Here is a 17,422-nt window from a genome sequence, read left to right as displayed (position 1 = left end):
TAAAATAAAATTTTCTAAAAAAATATTTCTAGCTTCGTCCACGAATTCAACCCATATTTTACGTCGTCAAATTGTCTCCAAAGTCTTGCGTCAGATTGTCTCCAAAGTATCAATATTGTGGAACGTTTAGTATTTTATTTACAAAATTTTATTTATATATGGTAGGAAAACAACTTCCTTCATGGTCTTTGTCAATGTTGGTTATAAAAAATTGTCCAAGATCTTTACCAAAAATATTCATATCCAATCTCGGACAATTTCATCCTCTTCAGAATTTCATTTCTTTAGCCTTTTGTTTTTCTTTACTTTTAGTCCAAAATCATGCTCAGAAAGGGAAGGAAAAATTAAGAGCTTTCATGCTTTATCAAAATTAAGAGCTTAAAGGGGGTGCAGAAAAATATGAGGAGAAAATTAAAGAAAAAAAAATTGGAATAAACATGCATCTATCTACTTAGTACTAAGAGCAGGAGGAGTTTTCTTGGGAAATTTAGCACTATCAGCAGCAGATCCCGGGCCGCCTTCTCGTTTCGTAAGATCGGGTTTATGCTGCTGCATCTGGGATCGATCATTGCTAGAATCTTCATCACGAGGCTGAGCATTGGGAATGTTACGAGCGCCGGAGAAGAGATCGACAGGCTCCGACTCGGCAATCTTGCCTCCCTCAAGAGGAGTCCCATGCTTGTACGCAGTCCTCACAGCTTCGTCTTCATCAAGCCTCGCCTGCGAAGTCGCATACTTTATGTCGTCCTTGCTCTTTGACATTCTTTCACTTCTGTCTATCTAGGGCTCAGACTGAACCGCATGAGAAATGCATGAGTCGGTTCTGATATAAGCGTGTTTTGTATCAGTACGTGGCAGATTGGCTTAAGATGAGTGTGACAGCTATACAATTCAACTTAACACGTGGTGTTTTTGTTTCGGCGAAGAATTTTTACGACACGAGTATACTATTAGTATTGCGTTTGTGCAAACAATGTTATACTATTATAAGTTTTTCTTGACATAACATTGTATTATTGAATCAGATATAATATAATAAGTAAGTTTTTCTTCATATAACATTGTATTATTGATTCAGAACTCTACTGTGTACTAAGTCAATGTACCATGGAAGTTCTTGTTTGCTCTTTCCATTTGACATAGTGATGTGGCGCCCGACGTATTTACTTATGAGAAATGAAAATTTGAGTTATTTTGATTTTTGGTAAGTGTTATAATCTAAGTGAACACCTTTTTTCTTACTTTTTATTTTTTTGATATTATGGTGACTAATTCAAACAGACAAGACTAAAGACGATGAGAATTTAAACTTTGAAAGCAAGTATTCATAAATGGATTTAAACTAAAATATTACTAGCCTAAAAGAAACAAAACAGAGTGACTATTTATCATCCAAATTCTTCTCTCCTTTTTGGCTCTCCTATATGAACGGTTACAGCTCACGATTAAATTGTTAATATTTTGTATTGACTTGTTTATTAAGAAAAAAGAAAAAGGGAAAGACACAGAAGAAAGTGAGACAGAAGGGAAGGAAAGGAAGGAAATTTAAAAGGGAGAATGAATGAGGATTCTCTCTGGATCATCTTTGTGAGAATCTCAAGAATTCGTGAATCATATTCATTTATTGTACATTGTACGATCAGAAATTATTTTTATTTTATTTTTTTTAAATTGAAACAAACAATACCTGATAAAAACTGATCGCAAGATGTACAAACACAATTCACGGTTGAGGATCCAGATTCGAAAGAATCATGCTTGAAAAATGCACCACCACCTTTGAAACCCTTATCTCTCACGAACGGCCGAGTTCAACCTCACTTTCCTCAAAGACCAAATCTCTGTCACTAATTACTATGTCTAGTTAGCGATAACATTATTACATGGACTTAGTTATGTGTAAAGATCAAATCTTCATCTTTAATTACTGTCTAATTAGTGACAACATTACTACGTGGGCTTAATTCTGTGTTGTGTGCGTTCATTTGTAAGCTGTGTGTAATTTTAGGTCGCTTAAGATGATTAATTTTTGTTAGCTACAAGCAAACACAAAACGTCGACATATTTTAAGCCGTTAGATCAAAATCCAACTGTCACCAGTCACCAATTTTAAACATCCAACGATCAACTGTGCGACGAGGGTTCAAAATATCCTCATCAAACTCAGAATGCTCCTTCTCTTTCTTCTTGAAAGCAAAACTAAATTCAAATCGAGAAGACGTCGAGAAGCATGCTAACCCCCGTCTTCTCGATTCTCACTCGGGTATCATTTGCTCGTTATCAGCATCGCCTTCTGTTTCAACTTGAGGCTTTGAAGGAGCTTTGGAACCAGGAGGCTGCTTCTTCTTAATCCCGCTCACAATGTCATCGATTCTGAGAAGTAGGCAAGCGGATTCTATGGCTGTTTTAAAGGTCTGAGCCTTCACGTTGTACGCATCCCAGATCTGACATGATAAATATAAGCAATTAACAGCCTTACCCACACTAGAAATTTGATGTTCAAGACTTCGCGGATATGCTCAAATCGTAGCTAGTCACATTTATTTTAGTAATAAGCAGGGTTACAGCAGCTGCCCTCACATGGGTGCTGTCAAAATATGCACCAATCGCCCAACGAACTCGAATATTGTCGAAGTAAAAAGAGAGAGAAAGGAGCAACATAAGCATGGAACTAAAGGAGATCCACCCACCTTTTTCTCTTTCACGTCAGTTATTGCACCAGTGTTTCCGTCTATGCCAATCCATGCATTTTCACCATTCGCATGCTATGGAAAGAAATTGTAATTTAGATAAAAATAAAATGCATCAGAAGAGATACATAAATGATAGTAATAGTAGAACAGAACAACGCCATACAGTAAAGATTCAAACCTTTCCCTGCAGCGCCGTCATAGTTCTAATCACATTAACACCACAATTCTGAGCCAAAGTTCGTGGTATAGCCTCAAAAGCTATAGCAGCAGCTTCATACGGCCACTGTTTTACCATCAAAACACAAATGTAAAGCCACAGCTAATTCTTAATCTCCAATATGTCAAAAGCATGTGAACTCAAGCAACAGAGGTTCTTCGTCTTAGTGTTCATCTTTCTATTTTCACGAGGAGTTCTCCAGATTCTTGGACCAGTTTACACAACAGATACAAAACTTTTAGATGAGGAAAAGTGCGCTTACCTTTTCGATACCATCCACAGATGAACTCTTTTGCTTCAATGTTGCAGATACAGTTAACTCTGTAGCACCACCACCAGGAACAAGTTTTGGATTTTTGAGGATGTTTCTTGCTACTGACATAGCATCCTACAACAAAGTAATGAATAAATAACAAATTTCACATATGATATTTACTTCCACGTAATGGGATAAAAAATATAACCATCATACCTGCAAATTTCTTTCCACTTCATTTAAGAGATCCTTACTAGGGCCTCTTAAGAGTATAGTACATGCTTTGGGATCTTTGCAATCAACAATGAATGCAAAAAACTCATCACCAATTTTCTTGACCTCAAATAGCCCAGCCCCTGTACCAACATCAGACTCTTGCAATTCATCTGGTCTGTTAACAATAACTGCCCCACAGGCCTTAGCAATTCGGTTATTGTCTGTTTTTCGCAACCTCCTGATTGCACTGACGCCAGCCTTGCTTAGGTAATGGCATGCCAAGTCACTAAGCCCCTTTTCTGTAATAACCACATCTGGCTTAAACTTCAATATCTGCACGCAGAGGCTCTCGATGTATTCTTCTTCCAATTTTAGTAGGACTCCCCAATCTTCTTCTTTAAGTAACTCAGCATTTGTTTGGTTCTCGCCCTTCTTATACTCAAGAGGACAATCAAGAAGAATGATCCTTGGGTTAACAATCTTTCTTCTCATTTTTCCAGGTGCGATAACATCTTTGTTAAACATTACTCCTTTCAGAACCATTGAATCTTCCAACTGGCCACCAGGAACCTTCTCAACCTTAATGTACTTTTTGATATCCACTTCTCGCAGACCCTGGCCAAGGTCCACCCCGACTATTGTGGTGGCATCAAGCGCTAAATCCTACAAGAACACAACCCAATTTATGGTCAGTCATGACTCATGAGTGAGTTCATAGTAATTTGTCACTAGAATGATAGAATCAGATCTGAAGAACGAATATCAATAGTCCAAGTAATTGATTCTCATTGCAAGGCGGCTCATTCAAATGCAAGACATAATACATAACCAATAACGTTGAAAACTATGAAATCAATGCAGTAATTTTCCACTTAGAGACGCAAAGTAATACGTTCGTATAGAGTTAACTTGCAGGAAAGAGGCCACAGCATATCTATCAAATATTCTAACGTGATAGACAAAGTTAGTTTATCTTAATTGTATAATAAATAAAGGAAAAAAATACAAACGTCTGGAGTCAAGAATAAAAGTTAGAAATCCATGGTTAAACCTCACTTTTAGTTTAAATATGATGTTCATCTCTCTGAACTACAAAGCTAAAGCTAATAAGTATCGACTCTTTTTTGAAAATATTTTCCTTGACAAAATCTTAAATTTTTGTCAGTATATCCTTCATAGGCCACTTTACCTAGATGAAGAATCATAACACCTGGAAACCAATAAACAAGAAGAAATAACTAAATGCAAAACCTTTATTTAAACAAGTGCTTACAGCAATTAAATCCCCAAACTGACTAGTGAACTTTGTACCGATACAACTCTTGACCAGCCCCAACATTGTTGCACCTGCCATGGAAACCATACATAAGTAACATGCCAAAATTGCTAGCTTAGCATTTCAAATAATCGTTAATCAAGGTAAATTATTATCACACAGGATATTCAATCACTGACAGGTTTGCAATCATAACAATGAGTGTTATCATCGGCAAGAGCTGCCACTGAAAATTCTACCATTCCCGACCAATTATGCTGTTTTGATTCCTTAACACACTCACAATATGAATTCCTAATTCAATCTAAGTGAAACTAACATAACAGAGATGAAATAAAGGTTACAGCCACAATTGCTAAACGAAAATTAAGCTATGCCTATTCCCCAATTTTTCCTAAGCAAAATCTGCGGCTGCAACATGAATCCCACGAACCTGATTGAGCACAAGGAATAGTGCCCTGAGTTTATTTCTATGTTTCAGTCTTATGCATGCCGTTACATTCTCACAAAAGTTAGATTAAATGAGAGCAAGAGACCCAATACAAAAATAATAGGAATATAATTTGATGATGAGTAGAAAGAAACCAAAGGAACTTACGATCCTTCACATCAATGTCCATTGCTATTTTGTCAAGAACAGCAATAGCATCCTCCAGCGCTTTGTTGTAGGCTACAACGAAAAAACAGAAAATTTAAAAAACATCGAAACAAAATAATTAGAAAAAGAATAAATCGTAAACCAAAATCAAATCCAAAACTTTACATGAAAGAAAAATCAGAAGGAAATATGTTATCGTTATTTCTTTCAACTTACCTCGGCAAATAACAGTTGGATGATAGTGCTTGTCAATAAATGCTTCTGCAACATGGAGCATCTCACCAGCTACACCAGATTTCATTCCAAATGTAAGACATAGAGCAAAGTTCATGTACACATATACTACTGTTGTAACCTGTTCAGTAAATAGAAAAGTACACAATCTTCCTCAAGCTTACTAAATTCCATGATATATATTATTATCAAGTTAATCCCATCATCTTTGTATAAATTACTTATATACCATGCAATGTAGAGCACAAAATAGATTTAACAAACATAATAGGGATTTTAGCATTAAGCCTCCAAATACAACATTTGTTAGCAATAAATACCTACTTTAATTCTACTTATTTTTTAAGTCATCAACTTCTGTTGTTGTATAGCTTTAAGTCCTCAATATGCTGGAACATTTTTGCAATCAGCCCACATTTTTTTTGTTGACTTGTCCTCAATTTTGGCCCTAAAATTTATCAATAAGCCCATTAAAGGCTAAGAAAACAAGAATTTGTAAGGTTTTCTCTAAAACTTGAAGTTATAGGGTTTTTACAGGGAGAAATGCTAGCAATCTTTGCACTTGAACCTTTTCACTTCTTCACTTGACACGTGTCATTTTTTACATAAAAGCAAGACATTTGATGCCCTTGAAATTATATTTTCTATTTTTCATTATTAATTCCTAGCCAAAAGCATTAAGGTCTTTTTTTGTGTAAAAAAATGACACGTGTCATTTGAAGAAGTGAAAAGGTCCAAATGCAAAGGTTAGTGCACAGGTTGTTAGCACTCCCCTTTTACTAGTCACCCCTATTTATTAATTGAAGACAATTTATTTTACTCCATAAAAAGATTGAACAATAATATATGCCAATAAGTGACAAGTATATATTACATCCTTAAATGAACTTTGAGTTGCATGTAGGTAAATAATGCTAAAACCATACCAAGGACAATGACAGATGTTGTTCCATCGCCTACTTCTTCATCTTGTGTGCGACTTAATTCAATCATTGACTATCACCAAAATTTTCAAAAGAGCAAAGGTAAGAATGACAAAGAAAATGAGAGGGAGGAAAGGGGGTTCATATAAAAGTAAAGGATCGACAAGAAAGAAAATGCAAAACTAGATGGGGAACAGAAGTTTTTGAACCAAAAAGATTAAACAAAAATAAAATCCAGAAAGGAACAATTTGAGACAAATATCATGCCTTTGCTGCTGGGTGAGCAAGATCCAATTCACGCAGAATGGCATTTCCATCATTAGTCACTACAATTCCTGTCAGAAACAAGGGTAACATGTTAGTGTATTGCAAACTCATCAAGACCCAAACGAAAGCCATGGGGATAATAGATGCATGAAATAGTTACATCACCCGTAACATCAATCTAAACTTTACTTAATTGCAAATAGAAATGTTAAAGAACTTCTTTGATTCAAAATAATTTAATCACAGGAACAAACATGCCGCCACGTAAAATAAGGGCTTACTGCGTTGTAAAAACTGAGGGAAAATAAATCATTATATTCAATTTCAACAAAAATACAGAAACAACGATAAAACTTATCAGACTGCGAGAAAAGAATTACCTCCACTAGCGTCAAGTAGCATCTTGAGCATGGACCGAGGACCCAAGGTTGTCCGGATTATGTCAGCAACGGCCTGTAATTATCAAAATGCTTAACATTTGTACGTTCATGAGACTCTAAGTGCTAATAGTCTGACAAGTATCCACAGTGGAAGCATAATAATATCCTCTTGAAAAGAAAATACCATTGACAACTGAGACCCTAAATGCTTAGAATTCTTTTGTAAGAAAATACTAAACATTTCACAGTTAGAAGGTTAACACTCCTGGCAACTCATCCAGAAATTAATACATTCGAAACAAATACTAAAACATACATTTTCAGATGAATTTCAATTCAATTCAGTTTTCGCTAACCTTGTTCACAAAACCCAAAGTTACAACAGCATCTTATTTTGTAAGTCATTCACCAAATACTGAGCTAGATCGACCAAAACAAGCCCAACATACCACATCACGTGTAAAAAAACCTTATTTATAGACTTTTTCAAATTTATATACTTGATTGACATACGAAAGTAAACACCATCAACAAAATTAGATTCAAATAAACATCTCTCCAAGACTTGATCACTTAAAACCATTATTTTCCCTTAAACGAACAAAACTATTTAGGATACATTTCAATCCAAAATAATATTTTTAGATTCGTAAACCCAAATGCCCTTAATCTCACCTTCGATGCCTGGATATTTCCATGGTGTACTTTAGTCCCCGACTCACGCTTCAATGAATCTTCTGCTCAGATAAGTTCAAACAAGCAAAAACAGCAAAAATAAGCAAATGGGTTTTCAAAGGAACACAAATCATAACAAATAAAAATAAAAAGGCAGAAAACGAGGTTTTCAGAAACCCAAATGAAAGATCAACTCAAAAACCTAAACTTCAAAGCAACCGCAAGTTAAGGGGGAAAAGGAAAGAAGGGAAGAGAGCTTACTGAGGACGAGCACTGGGGCTTGCATGTTGATGGCGAGATCTGTGTGAAACTGTGGAGTGTGAGGAGGAAGGAAGACGAAGGAGAAGAAGAGAAGAGAAGAGAAGAGAAGTCCGGAGAGGGTTTTATGCGAGGGAAACGCCGAAAGTGAGATTTTAGCGAAACCCTGGTAGTGCGAAATAGGTCTGCAAAATGGGACGGAGCGACCCGGTTGATCCGAGCCGATGCTCAATTGGGCTTTAAAAGTCTTTTTAAATTTCAGGCTGAATTAGGTTGGCCCAAAACGGATTATTATTATTATTTTTATGGCTAATAGAAAACGAACACTAGTTAGTTTGCTACTAAAGTTGAGTAGGAATTCTTAATTAAAAAGTTTTAGCCGATTCACATAACTTTGTATTTATGATCAAAATCGGTTTTAATTGTAAATCCCTATAAAGATCATTGATCTCATATTTGGACAAGCTTTGCCTATCTCATGTAGATGTCATCTACTAGGTAATATCCTATATTGTACTGACGCCCGTTGATGTAGTAATCCAGTTGAGGTGATTTACCTCTGTCAAGTTAGTAAAGAGGGATGAACGCCCGAGTATTGTAATATCATTTTGGGATCATGAGACTCTAAATAAAGCATGTCAGATTCATGTGTCAAACGAGGCAATCGCCTCTAACACAGTAGTTCGCTTTCTCGATCTTTTGCTAAATCCTCCTTGCCTTCCAGTAGGACAGTTCTTTTACTGTCAATGCATGCAATCTAATGACCCTATCATGCCCTGAAAGCCACGTTCTTCAACTTTGCGAAGGACCCGAGCAAAATTTGCTTGATTTGGTTCATAGAGGAACTCTTATTTGCGTGTATTGCCTAAAATTTGAAGGGTTGAACTAGCTAATAGCACGTAGATAAATTCTGGGATTCATAACAATCCTATTTTTTCTTTTAATAAGTAAAGGGAAGATTCGAACTTAACAGGGATCATGGTACATAAATGAAACCTGAGCTTCGGTTAATTCACATATAGCGTCTCCTTTTAAATACTAGTGAAAACCCCAGAGCAACTTATCGGGTGTAACTCAAACTAAGATGAAGCAGCACCAGGGCCGTCTCTGAGATTTCGGGGGCCCTGTGCGAAATTTATAAAAGGGCCCATTTTTAAGATATATTTTTTTTTAAGTATGACAATATATTGGTACTAGAAAATAATAACTTAAATCAAAACAACCTTTAGGACTCATTGATTGTAAGTTTACAAGTGTCATTAAATAAGTAAAAGTTATAAACATAATCTTCACTAAATAATAAAAAACAGTTCAATCTTAAGCAACCAAATAAAGAAAGAAAAAACTTCAAAAACTCTAACTTTAGAGTTTCACTTGAATATATAGCATTATTATATAATTAATAAAATTGAAAAGAAAATCATTTTTTAAGGTGTTGTTATTAACACTCCTAATATCTCATTGTGCATTTCAAATTTTTATATTTAGAAAGGAAAAAAATTTATACTTATAAAAGTGCACTATAAGATTTTAAAGTGCTAATAAAAGCATTTTTTTAATATATAACATTATTACATATAAATATAAGATACCAAAATTTTTTTGGGACCCTTCAAATTTGGGGCCCTGTGCGATTGCACCTTTCGCTCCCCCTCAGCGCCGCCTCTGAGCAGCACAAACATACTTCGTGTGGTTTCCGGGTCATTTCGATTTTATATTCTTCTATTTGACTATTAAATAATTAGTGGACGATGCTTCGTGGAAATGAGGGATATAGTGCACAACCATTGACTGCTAGCTTGTGTATTTGTATTTCTTGGTCAACATTCAACCCGAGAACTATCTCTATATATATTCAACCCGAGGAACTTTCCGAGCTTTGCTAATATTTCTTAGAGATTAGCTCAGTTGAAGATTCAGATACAATGAATTAATAACTGAATAAAGTTGACTTTTCCTGCCTAGGAGCAGTTGTTGTGAGGTGAATCTGGGTCTTTAAATGGAGGGTTCTTAAATTTGTGATGAAATTAAATGGGGAGCAAGATCATGGCTTCTGACGTGAAGGTCGAAGTCATTCACAAGGAAACAATTCGTCCATCCTGTCCAACCCCTCCGCACCTCAAAACTACCAATAACCTCTCATTTTTTGATCAGCTTGTTCCTCCAATTTATATCCCACTACTTCTCTTCTACCCCATCTGCAACAACGGTGATGATTTTGAGGTCAATGATATCGATCACCGATCTTTGGTTGCGGAAAGATCCAAGCTTCTAAAGACATCTTTATCTGAAGCCCTCACTCTCTTCTATCCCTTTGCAGGAAGTTTCCAGTTTAATGATTCAATCTGTTGCAATGACCAGGGGGCTGTGTTTCTTGAAGCCCAAGTCAACTGTCCCATGTCAAAGATTTTTGACAAACCAGATCTTGGAATGCTAGGGAAATTGCTTCCAAATGATCATACAAGTCATCTTCTACAAGTCCAGGCCAATTTCTTCGAATGCGGTGGATTGGCAATCGGAGTCAATATTTCGCATAAGGTGGCGGATGTTTCCACACTCAGTAAATTCATTAATCGCTGGGCTGCAATTGCACTCGGCTCGCCAAGAACTATTGATGTGGTGCCTCTTGTAGCATTTGGGGCTGCATCTTCTCTTTTCCCACCACTAGATTTCCTAAACTCACCGCCAGCGCCAACTCCAACTAGTGACATGAAATTTGATATTAAAGAAAGGTGTACGACAAGGAGATTTGTGTTTGATGGCTCAAAGATTGCTGCTCTCAAGTCCGAAGCTGCCAGTGCCAGCGTGCCAAATCCAACACGAGTTGAAGTAGTGTCCGCACTCATTTGGAAATGTGCAAAGGAAGCGTCAAGATCGAACTTGGGTTCAGTAAGGCCCTCTTCATGGTGTCAAACAGTGAACATGAGGAAAGTACTTGCGCAGACCTTGGCAGATAAAGATTTGCTAGGGAATGTTGTGGGGTTGGTTGCATCAAAGACGGAAGAATCTAGCAGTGAAGCACATGATCATGATCTTCAAAGCTTGGTTACTATACTGAGGAAGGGCATTGAGGAATTTAAAGAAAAATATAGAAATGGAGTTAGAGGGGAGGAATTCTGTCAACTTTTCATGGAGAATGTGAACCTCATTATGAAAAAGGATGATACAGACAGCTATAGTTCCACCAGTTGGTGCAGGTTTCCGCTATACGAATCCAATTTTGGTTGGGGAAAGCCATCATGGGTCTTCATTTCTTGTGTTGGTTCCAAGAATTCAATTGTCTTACTGGATGCAAGAGATGGCGATGGAATAGAAGGGTCCTTAACTTTCAACGAAGAAGACATGGCCATATTTGAAAGCAATGAGGAGCTGCTTGAATATGCATCTTTGAATCCATCTGTAATTTAATTTGTAATCCCCCCACAAAAGAACCTTCTCTAGCGCTTAATTTCTTAGATGAGTATTGGATGAGGTTGGTTGATCACTCATTGTATTGATGCTTGTACGCTAGGTTGTACCAAAAATAAAGTCTAAAACTAGTGCTTTCACTAAATGAATTCAGACATGTTTCAAATTGGTAAGGGTTAAAACTAGTGTTTTTGAGTCATAGAAGTGCTTTCTCAAAGCACCTGCTTTGTGCTTTGTAAGGAAGCACTTATCCAGAACATGAAAGAAAAACCATTTTTCCCTTCCCCACCCTCCATACCTCGATCATAGCCACCATTCACACATCATCTAGATGGCATCCACCTTTTTCACCTTTTTTATTGTCTCACTCTGTCTCTCTTAAATTTTTACTTTTTACGTGAGATTTAGCTCATCAAATTTCAAGTTTCTGGTGGCGGACCATAAAGTTTGGAAACTGGGGAGAGAGGTTGCTGGGGTATGTTTACAAGTAGGGGAGCTTGAACCATGTTTCGGTTTCAGGGGCAAAGCATATTATCCGGCCGACAACCGGTGAGTGCCCAGTTGATGATATAAGATTGGGTTTTGTACAGAGGGTTGTTAGGGAATGTTATAGGAGGATAATTTTCGTCCATTTGCAAAGGTTCAACAAAAATATGAAGTGTTTGTCTGCCCTTGATACCGTGCCCTTCTCATCCTCTCCTATTTGTGCGGTCACAGTTAAACTACGTCAACATTTTATATTCTTATTGTTTTTTGTCTTATTATCTCTATTAAAAAATCAATATAAAATGTTGACGTGGCTTAACCGTGACCGTACAAATAGAAAGGGATGAGAAAGGCACGGTAACAGGAGGGCAGACAATTTGCCTCCGTTCTTTTTCATGTTTGCTGTTTGAAGTTGTTCGTGACCACCAATGTCCCATTTCTCCCCTCTTTTTTGTTATTTTTATCTTTTTTTTGTTATTGTTATTTTTATCAACATCTGAGAATTACACATTTACATCCCTGTAAAATCTACGAGAGATATGTCGTTTTTATTGCCTTATCTTATCATTAATCCTTATTACTTCACAGATCATAAATAGCATCATTCTTCCGATTTATTCATCATACATACGGACTGCATTCTATCTTGAAAACGACTTTACATCAACACATGAATATTCATTACTCACTCATTTAAATATGTAGTGGACCACTACACGACATGTTAATTAAATTACAAACCATATACTTAATAATATGCGACCATCTATATCCTCAATCTCCAGTAGAGCATTATGAATTTAATTACTTAGTATGTCATTTAATTATATGTGATTACGAGACCCTTATAACAAGAACGGGACATTAGTCCATTGATATTTAGTTCTCGTCTAGTATGAAAGTGAGGCATGTAGTCCCATAAGTATAAAGGTCGTACTCAATACACAAGGCTCCCGTTTTATGCAGAATCTGGGAGCGGGAGCCTTATGGACTGGATACGACCTTTATACTTATGTAGCCCCATAAGTATATGAATATAAAATTCATATTCAAGCAATTAGAAGCATCTCACTCATTGCTATAGTCCGACGTTGAATTTTCAATTGCACTATTCATCCCGGGTATGGATTAGAGCTTCAATTTGAATTAATAACCGTTTGCCACTGGATCTTTTGTTTTGGGCTCTGCTTCATAGAAAACAATGGGCTTGAGCTGCTGTGTTTGGGCCTAGAGTGGGGTTAGGGAAAATTATCCTTTTGCCTGGTTCAATCCAAACCTGACGGACAGAATCTTGGGGTATTTTAGTCTTTATGCGCATAGGGGGTGATGACGGTGTCAATCTGATGGGTTGAAGGCAGGGTTTGCCAACTTCGCCACTTTTTGTTCTAAAAGAAAAATGAGATATGTAAGAACTTGTAATAATATAAATTTCAAGGAAATATAGTGTTAGAACTTTTTATTCTTATAAAATTTTTATTTTTGAATTTCATTTTTGAATTTCAAGCCAAAATGATAAGTACTCGAAACTTTAAACTTGAGATTAACATAATTTAGACATTAATTAAAAATTATTAGGTAGTTAGTAATACTCAATACACATGCACTGCCAACAATATCAAGTATTACTACAAAAAATAAAGAAAATTAACGAGGAAAGCGATTGTACCGCACCACTCTAGTTTAAATAATGTAGTGTAGAATGAGTGATTATGCCGCACCATTAAAGTAGCAAGAAAATTGAATATGCAGTGCAAGATGGGGGTGATTATATTGCATCATCTAAAATTGCAAGAAAAATATATATGCAGTACAAGATGGGTGATTATACCGCATCATCTAAAATTGCAGTAAAATTAACATAAATAAACATTATGTTAGTAATAAGGCTACACAAAATAAGAAATAAAAAATATAAGTAATTATTAAATTGAGGACTAGTAGAAGGCATGATGGTAGCAGCTTTTCATGGTGGTGGAAAGGGATCACAAAGCAGGTGTGGAAGAGAAGGAAGATGAATAGTAAAATTTTGGAGGAAACATTTTTCGGCGAAGGAAATGAAAATTGTTAGGATTAGATAGTCGTGCTGATAACGTGTTATAAATAAGCAAAAACGACATTTGCTAGAAATCAAAATGGAACGAGAGCAATGTATCACACTGTTCATTTTCATAACTGTGGATGCAAATTTCTTCCTCCTTGATATTGGACAAAATTGCACCTACAAAACAATTAACACCTTAGGGTTAAGGCCAAGAGCCTCATGCGCTCACGAGGAATGGGGAGGCTTTGGCCGAAGAACCTCCGATGCCAAAGTTAAAATTTAGAGAGAAAAGTGTTTGGAGAGTATTGAGAATTTTGCAAGTGTGTTGGAATGATCTTTTGGTGAAAATTAGAGCCTATTTATAGGGATAGGGTGTAACTTAGGGTTTAATGTGTGATTTAATGGATTAATTAGGCAATTAATCCATTAATTGGTTAATAAACACATATTTGGAATAAATATTTTGGGGGTTATGTAATTTATATGGGATGTTTTGAAGGTTATGAAATAATTACCTTGTGAAAAATATAGGATGAGGATGGATGAAATAACTTTGAATTTGTTACCTATTTTGGGCACTTTTGATTTGGTTGAAGGATGATTGCTCGCTGCTCGCGGGTAGGAATCCCTTTGTACCTCAAGGGTATTTTTGTCCTCTTTTGTCCAAAAATCCACGTGTCACCTTGTGATTATTTTTGGCTCCACAAATGCCCCCACACATGTTGGGCTGCTCGTAGGAAATGGCAGCAAGTGTAGAGATCATCTTGCTTTAGGAAACGTAGGACTACTTCCTATTTTAATGTAGATTCTCTCTTTAATAGAAATTAGGTCCTTCTAGAAAAGGGAAATAAATTTCTCTCAAAGCCTATTTAAGTCCACTTTAAGTGGGTTATTAAATCAACTTTGGAGAACCATTTATTCTACCCTACAAGAGAGAGAGCTTAGAGGATATTTGTTCCCCATCCTCTAGCAATCTTATACATCTTGCCCGTGAAAAGGACTGTCTTTCGTTGATTTCTTCGTCTTTTCCGTGTCGCACCGATGTAAGAAAAATTTAATTTTTTCTTGGATAATGCTATTACGGGGCAGCCGTTGGGGTGGTGCAGCACATCGGATGGTAGGGGCTAGGAGTCGGCTCGGCATGGGCTGATGAGGCGTCATGGCAGAGGCCACTGCTTGGGTTATTTGGCTTGGCTAGAGCCAAGGGAAGTTTGTGCGGCCGGGGTCGCGGATTGTGGCGCTGGGGTGTAATGCTAGGCGAGCCGTATGACTTATGTCCTTTGGGCTCTTGAACCTGACTTGGGCCAGGCTAGCGACTGAAAGAAATGAAGAGGTCGTTGAAGCTCATGAGTTGCTGGAATGTTGAGCATGCAGGCCTCCTGCCTGCTAGAATGCTGGGTTGAGCTTCTCTGCTGAGTACCATGAATGTCGTTGGTTGCTTAGTCATCTTCGTCGGGAGAAAGGTAGGTTGCCCCCGAAAGATGAGGTAAAGAGGATTAAGGCGGATGCATTGGCTCATCTGATCACTGTCGTAGAGCTTACTATGAATGAAGGTGGAAATAAGAGATATTCGTCGCCTGCTCAAGAGATGCTGATTAAGAGAAAACTGAAGACTTTTTCCACTGCTCGTGAGGGTCCGCCTGCTACCGAGAGGTCTATGATTGGCATGACTTTTTCTGATGGGAAAAAAATAAAGTTGCTAGATCTGAGCATGTGGTGCCTGCCATCGAGAATAGCTAGTACAATTGCTGATAGGATTGCTCAACGTAGAGGTCCTATTGTGCGTCTAGTGCCTAAGTCTGTACCAAGATGTTCGTTGGGAGCTAAGTCTGGTTCACCTTTGGAAAGGCTTGCTATTATGAAGAGCGATAAGGTGGACTCTGCTGCTAATGTGGTGCTAAGGCCCACTCCATCTGCTGCAGAGATTGACTCGCTTGCTGGGAAAGAGGAGACTGCTTACGTGGGCAGCTGTGAGAAATCCACTAAGCCTGTTTCTGGGAAGGCTGCTGAGATCCATGTGCTGTTAAGACCAGATCTGCTTGAAGACATGGACGCTTGTGCCAAGTTTGTTGATGACGTTAGAAAGGTTATTTGCCCAATTTCCTTTGCGAAGCATACGACTTAATATAGAATGACTGCTCTGCTTGCTATGATGCAGATGTAGCACGATTGCCAAGGAGGTGGCGAAGACTATGGCAGCTGAAGCTTATTCCTCTGCTGATGAGATCAAGAGGTTGGATTTTGAGCTCGTTGCTTTGAAGGGGTCTAATATTTTTACCCCCATTTCTCTGCAGCTTAAGACCGCTCGCCAAGAAATTGTTGACTTGAAGACGAGGCTTGACGCGATCCAAATTAAGTATGAAAGTGTAGAGAATGAGATTGGACGTTACATACCTCAGATTCAAGATCTTGAGTTTGCAGTTTCTAAGCTTCGTTTCGCTGCTTATACAAAGGATGAAGAGTCGATTGTTGCTTATAATCAAGTGATCCACTTCAAGAAGGTCATTGATAGGCTTGAACCCCAAGTGTTGAAACTTCAAGGTGTACTGAAGACAAACGAAAGTTTGAAGAAAGAAGTGGATGAGTTGCAGCGCGTCCATGTTGGTCTGCTTGAGAAGAATGAACAGCTGAAGGGTGAGAATGATGGGCTTGAGGTTTCGAGACCTTCTCTATTTCTCCGGAAGACTTGCTTGCTTTTACTTTTGAGGCTTCCATTGGTGAAGTAATTGGAGAAGTTAGTGCCCAGGCTGGGGCAACCGGTGGAGAAGCGCCGGATGATGCCGCTGCTAAGAGCGTCACGGCTGCTGAAGGTGTGGTGATCGAGTAGTCATGGGATGTCCAAACTGCTGTAGTATTCTAGGTAGTCTTTAGGATTTTATTTGTTTTTCCTTGTAGCTCTTTTTTTTCTTGAACTCATTCGGCCTTTGCTAATTGTTTATAAACATGATTCTTTCGCTTTTCTTCATCTTCGCTTCTTTTGTTCATGCCCTAACCTTTAGACTTGATAGACCAGTGCCAGGCATGCTACTTTTTTATAAGCAGACAAGCTCACGTAGCCAATACAGCCGTAGGTGTTGGTGTAGAACTTTGCCAAGTTGTTAGCTATAGGGTTGGCAACCGGATGCCTTACTTACAGAAGCAGACAAGTTCGCGTAACCACTAGGCTGTCAACCTTGGCTTTCTTCAATTCCGTAGGTTGCGTAGCAAGTATCACAACACTTTAGGACTTGGTGTAGGTTGTTTCGCGCTTGGCAGATGTGAAGCTTATCGACTACGTAGCATGTCGGCAGTGGATAAAACTTCGTATATGCGCACTAGCTTGTTTAACCTTTCACAAGAATGTGCGGTTGTATAAGTCTAGCGCAGCTTTACTGCTCGAAGGGCAAGCCGTAGGCAGTCTTCCGGAAATCGTAGGCTACTTTAGTGCAATCGGTAGCAGCTTTAGGGTTCCAGGGCAACCGTCCATTGTATTTCTCTTTTACGTTTTATCAAAG

The 17,422-nt window shown here is 37.8% G+C and overlaps 3 protein-coding genes across 3 annotated transcripts; 1 reads left to right on the top strand and 2 right to left on the bottom strand.

The window, feature by feature from the left end:
* Positions 1–284: 284 nt before the first annotated feature.
* On the bottom strand, positions 285–823 carry LOC126623568 (SEED MATURATION PROTEIN 1-like). The gene has a single exon (XM_050292482.1). It carries the CDS (start codon positions 760–762, stop codon positions 448–450), a length of 315 nt encoding a protein of 104 aa, XP_050148439.1. The 5' UTR covers positions 763–823; the 3' UTR covers positions 285–447.
* Positions 824–2,062: 1,239 nt separating this feature from the next.
* LOC126623567 (T-complex protein 1 subunit gamma-like) lies at positions 2,063–8,157 on the bottom strand. Its single transcript, XM_050292481.1, has 13 exons — positions 7,997–8,157; positions 7,736–7,797; positions 7,061–7,133; positions 6,681–6,748; positions 6,417–6,486; positions 5,473–5,541; positions 5,257–5,328; positions 4,656–4,729; positions 3,383–4,045; positions 3,173–3,298; positions 2,872–2,976; positions 2,691–2,765; positions 2,063–2,444 (listed from the first exon to the last, which is right to left on the bottom strand). The coding sequence occupies exons 1-13, from the start codon at positions 8,019–8,021 to the stop codon at positions 2,256–2,258; spliced, it is 1,671 nt and encodes a 556-aa protein (XP_050148438.1). The 5' UTR covers positions 8,022–8,157; the 3' UTR covers positions 2,063–2,255.
* Positions 8,158–9,946: 1,789 nt separating this feature from the next.
* LOC126620721 (BAHD acyltransferase At5g47980-like) lies at positions 9,947–11,567 on the top strand. The gene has a single exon (XM_050288986.1). The coding sequence runs from the start codon at positions 10,025–10,027 to the stop codon at positions 11,399–11,401; it is 1,377 nt and encodes a 458-aa protein (XP_050144943.1). The 5' UTR covers positions 9,947–10,024; the 3' UTR covers positions 11,402–11,567.
* Positions 11,568–17,422: the final 5,855 nt, after the last annotated feature.

This window comes from Malus sylvestris, chromosome 5, assembly GCF_916048215.2.
Source record: "Malus sylvestris chromosome 5, drMalSylv7.2, whole genome shotgun sequence".
Lineage (NCBI taxonomy): Eukaryota > Viridiplantae > Streptophyta > Magnoliopsida > Rosales > Rosaceae > Malus > Malus sylvestris.
This window is presented reverse-complemented; position numbering and strand designations above follow the sequence as displayed.